The 4,609-nt window shown below is 35.4% G+C and overlaps 1 protein-coding gene across 1 annotated transcript; it reads right to left on the minus strand.

Annotated features, from left to right (window-relative positions):
• Positions 1-3,306: 3,306 nt before the first annotated feature.
• LOC110876053 lies at positions 3,307-4,032 on the minus strand. The gene has a single exon (XM_022124234.1). The coding sequence runs from the start codon at positions 4,030-4,032 to the stop codon at positions 3,307-3,309; it is 726 nt and encodes a 241-aa protein (XP_021979926.1).
• Positions 4,033-4,609: the final 577 nt, after the last annotated feature.

Here is a 4,609-nt window from a genome sequence, read left to right on the forward strand (position 1 = left end):
AAGACATCAATTAAACAATGAGACATGGATCAGATTCAATCTCACAAGGTGTTCAATCATTGTTGTTCTCGTTCAAGAATCAAAATGGTCCAATCAATCACACAGTAAGTTTGGGCAAAGCCTTACACTTAACCAGTTTGAATCAACGAGGGCGCCCTAGTCTAACTATTACATATAATGTAAGTGTATATAATCTCATCCGTACTACATACAACTCCTACTGAACTTCAGAACAATTCCCAACTAATGCCTTTATGACTGACAGTTATGCGACATCGGTTGGCATTGATCAAAGAACTGTTAGTAAATGAAAGGTCTAGTATGTATCTCATCCTTACTACATACAACTCCTACTGAACTTTAGAACTATTCCCAACCAATGCCTTTATGACTGGCAGTTATGCACCTTCACTTATGACGACATTTATACACCTATGATTGAATAAGATCAACCTCATTGTATCAGTGAACTCAACACATATTGCATTAGCTCACATAAGCTTCCAAGCTTACCAAAGTAACAAATGCCATTATTATAAGTTTGTCATCAATTTAGAATGATTTTAATTTACCATCTAGAATAAGCCTAGACTATGAGTTCTCCTCATTAGCTTTTCAAACAAGCACTCTTGAAAACTTACATGTCTTTTCCTTATAATGAATAATTATTATCCTTCAACTTTGTCTCTACAAAAATTCTTTTTGTGTTCATACACATTTAAATGTTTAGAGTTAATTAGTCTCCGTCAAGAATCATAATTAATCAAGTACTAGTCTATCATTTTAGACTACATTACTTTAGCATGAGAATAGAAGATGAATCATTCTGATTCTTCACAGCCCCAAGGATATCATATTATCACACTGCAAATGCGAGCGGAATGAATCTTCTAGCACCCGATTATAGCGAAGCCATTGCCAGAGAAGCATATCACGTGTTACAGGTGGAAAACCCTCTCTAGGGTTGTATAGAGATGATAAAACTAAGAGAATAGACATGATCAAATGTATAACGCGTGGCAAGGCTTTTAATCCCACATAATAACATGTGTTTTTCGAGCCCATAAAACAACCCCAGTAAAACGATTAAGCCGTAAAATTCCCAAAACGCCCCAAATACCATCAAAATAACAAATAAGCCATAACACACTATTTATTCACTTCTCCAATGATTAACTTGATTTTCTTTCCTTGTACTTGGCATAACCCGTTCGCTAAAGATTAAGTAAAATAGCATTTTTTGTTGAAACGATGGTGATTAATACTGAACTTATACACACTATACATTAGGAACCTTGGAAAACCTAACTTGTATATTTCCTAATCGTCACCCATTATCTATCTATCTTAAAATCTAAAGTCGGTGACTCCCTCTTTTTACGATCTTTATGCTTTCCTCTTTTGTTTGCGAAGGTCCCTCCTACTACCTTGCTTGTATGTCATTTAATAATATTCAATTTACAATTTTACATATATTTGAATACGTAATAATTTATTTACATGTTTTTAGATTTAATAACTTTTTATACATCTGTAAAAAGCTTGGTTTATTTTTATGCCACCTTTACTATATTTTTTGCTTCTTTGTTATTTCATTGTTGGTTGATCACTCCAATACACATTTCTTTACAAAAATATTATTGAAAAAAAATACAAATGCGTAGTAAATTTAGATAAGTTAATGAACGTAAGGTATTAAAGTAAATGACTTAAAAATGTATATTAATGGTAGTGTAATAAATAGACCTGATGCTGATAAAATGTCCACTCGGTTCCTTAATAATTTTATTGCTTGAATTCATGTCTCATTCGTGGCTGTATTCCAAATTAAAGTTTTTTGTTAATTTATTTGACTTTATGTACAAGTTATCTAACCACTTGCAATTTAAAGCACAACAACCTTACATGCCAATATTTTTTATTGGTTTTCGGTCGATAAAAAACACGTATCGATATTCTTTAGGATATATCTCTTTTGGTTGCGATATCGAATACCGTGACCTTACCGAACCAATACTGACCGAAAGCCCACCGCAATGCGCGAGGCATGTTACTAGTCTATCTTAAAAGACAAAGCCGGTGGGGTTTCCACCGGCTTTGTCTCCCCCACCCCTACACTTTTATAATTTTCAAATTTAGACCCTCGACTTTGGGTAGTTTTTTTAAAACCTCAGCTTTGTTAAATCTTATTTTCATCCACTCTTAGCCCTTAAGTTTAGGAGATGTAATTTTCAACCCCTTGCCTTTTTTATTAACTTCAAAAAATATAACTTTGACCCCCTCGAGAATATACATAATCTGATTTTTTTATAATATTTTGTTCGTTTCGACATAAAGTTTGTTTTCATTTATAATACTTTTTCAAGCTTACTTTTTATGTACGTTTCGGCGTCAATTTTGTTTGGAAACAAGTGCCGTCAAAATTCGAGCTGGTCTATGTTTTAACGTAAAGAGTCATAATAAGTCATACATAATCATACCGCATAGTCGGTATAATATTCGAGTTTGTCTTGGTATACTTTTTTGTATAAATTCGAGTCTGTCTACGTTTTGACGTGAATTTGGTGTACACTTTCATGCTTTATTTTCTACATTTCGTACGTATAAATTGGGTTGCATATAATACATTTTGACTTGCAATATAAATTTGAGTTAGTCCGGTCGCATATCATATAATACGTTATCATTGTACGGTAAACGATTTACTTTACGTTTTGATCTAATCGTAATAATATATAGGTTACACTGAGTTCAATTGAATACGTTGAAATGAATGTTTTTATATGGTTAACGCATCACATAACGCTAGGTACCCGCGCCGCAACGCGCGCGGATCTTATTACTAGTACAAATAAACAACAAACAATTCAGGAACTAACTCTAAATACATGAGCTCTCGATAAAAGCTCTATTTACTATTAACTCAAGAACATATACCAATAAAAACCCAAAACCATGTGCGAATAATTATAGACCATAAGGCTAGAGGGTGTAGTTGGAGCCCCAAAGGGCTTTATCAGTCCACATTAGCGTCATGTCAGTGCCATGTCAGCCTGGGGGTTTTATCATGCCCCCCTTTAATTTTCAGGGTATGGATATGGATGGAGCTCCCGTCATGATTACCTAATTATTTATTTATTTAAACATTTATTTTTTTAAATTAAATGGCAATTTTAATAACTAGAAAATTAGAAAAAAAAACATAATTTCATTAAAAAAAATAAAAACATTATAAAGTAATTAAAAAATATAAATAGAAAATTTTTAACTAATAATTTATAACTCGTCGTCTTCGTCGACTCTTCCTTATTCACCATAAAACCATAGGTGCTCGGTCAGATCGGTTCGAAGGTTATGGTGTGTGTGCCTAGCCCCTATCTTCGCTCGGATATCTTCTTTCTCAGCATATGTTAGTAGTGGGTTCGTCGGTTTGATACTTTCATCATAGCTTTCTCCACAAAACGCTATACCCGAGTCTTCCAATATCATGTTATGCAAAATGATAAACGTATACATGACGTTTCTCACTTTACTTTTTTCAAGTATCCTTGACGGCTGGGCGATGATAGACCATCTTTTTTTTAACACACCGAAAGCCCGCTTGATAACTTTTTCGTCATCCGGACACGAAAGAGTTTTTAGAGATTTTACCAACGTCGCCCACTCGGGATAGATATCGTCTGTGAGATAGTAGCCATACTTATACTGCACGTCGTTTGCATAGAATGAAGTATCTGGTGCAACCCCGTCTATGACATCGTCGAATAGATTCGAGGACATTAAAACTGCAATGCCATTGTTCGCACCAGCCATGCCAAAGTGCGCATGCCAAATCCATAAATCTTGAGAAGCGACCGCTTGTAATATTAGGGTAGGACCATCGTGGTCACCAAGATGATGTTGCCCTTTCCAAGTGGTTGGACATGCCGCACATTCCCAGTGCGTGCAATCAAGACTACCCAACTTTCCAGGAAACCCGTGTATGCGCTGATGGACCTCGTATAGAAGTGGAACGTCGGCTGCGGTTGGCATCCTCAAATGTCGTCTCTCGTACAGTTAGATAACACCTAATAAACTAATGTTAATTAAAAAATAATAACGATGTAAATAAAAATAATAAATAATAGTATTAATAAAAATTACCTTCACAAAAATTTTCAAGAGACTCACGACACATTTTTGACGACATCCTTAAATATTCATCCCACGCATCACTCGTTGTGTCGTACGCTAGTTGCCTAATTGCTGCTGTACACTTTTGTAGTTCAGAGAAACCAACATTGCGACTTGCACTTACCCTTTGCGTGAAAAAAAAGGGATTTGCCCGCAAGATCATTGGAAATTTTAAAGAATAGTCGTCGGATCATACGAAACCTATGCTTAAACTGACCATTATGGTACAAAGGAGTTTCACAAAAATAATCTTGCACCAGACGTTCATGAGCACCTAACCGATTTCGCTTAAGAGGCGGTTGTCTGGTACGCGATGTAAAGGATTCGGCTTGTTCTCGAAAATAATTTATCGCCTCCTGCGTCATGGCGAAAACCATATCGTCAAGAACACTGTCCGATGAGGAGCTCGAAGAAGACATTTATTAGTTGTGATTGG

Source organism: Helianthus annuus, chromosome 9 (genome assembly GCF_002127325.2).
Source record: "Helianthus annuus cultivar XRQ/B chromosome 9, HanXRQr2.0-SUNRISE, whole genome shotgun sequence".
NCBI classification, from domain to species: domain Eukaryota; kingdom Viridiplantae; phylum Streptophyta; class Magnoliopsida; order Asterales; family Asteraceae; genus Helianthus; species Helianthus annuus.

Bases quoted from the DNA above. Each gene is read 5' to 3' on its own strand.
- LOC110876053 (XM_022124234.1), bottom strand. From the start codon at position 4,032: ATGCCAACCGCAGCCGACGTTCCACTTCTATACGAGGTCCATCAGCGC.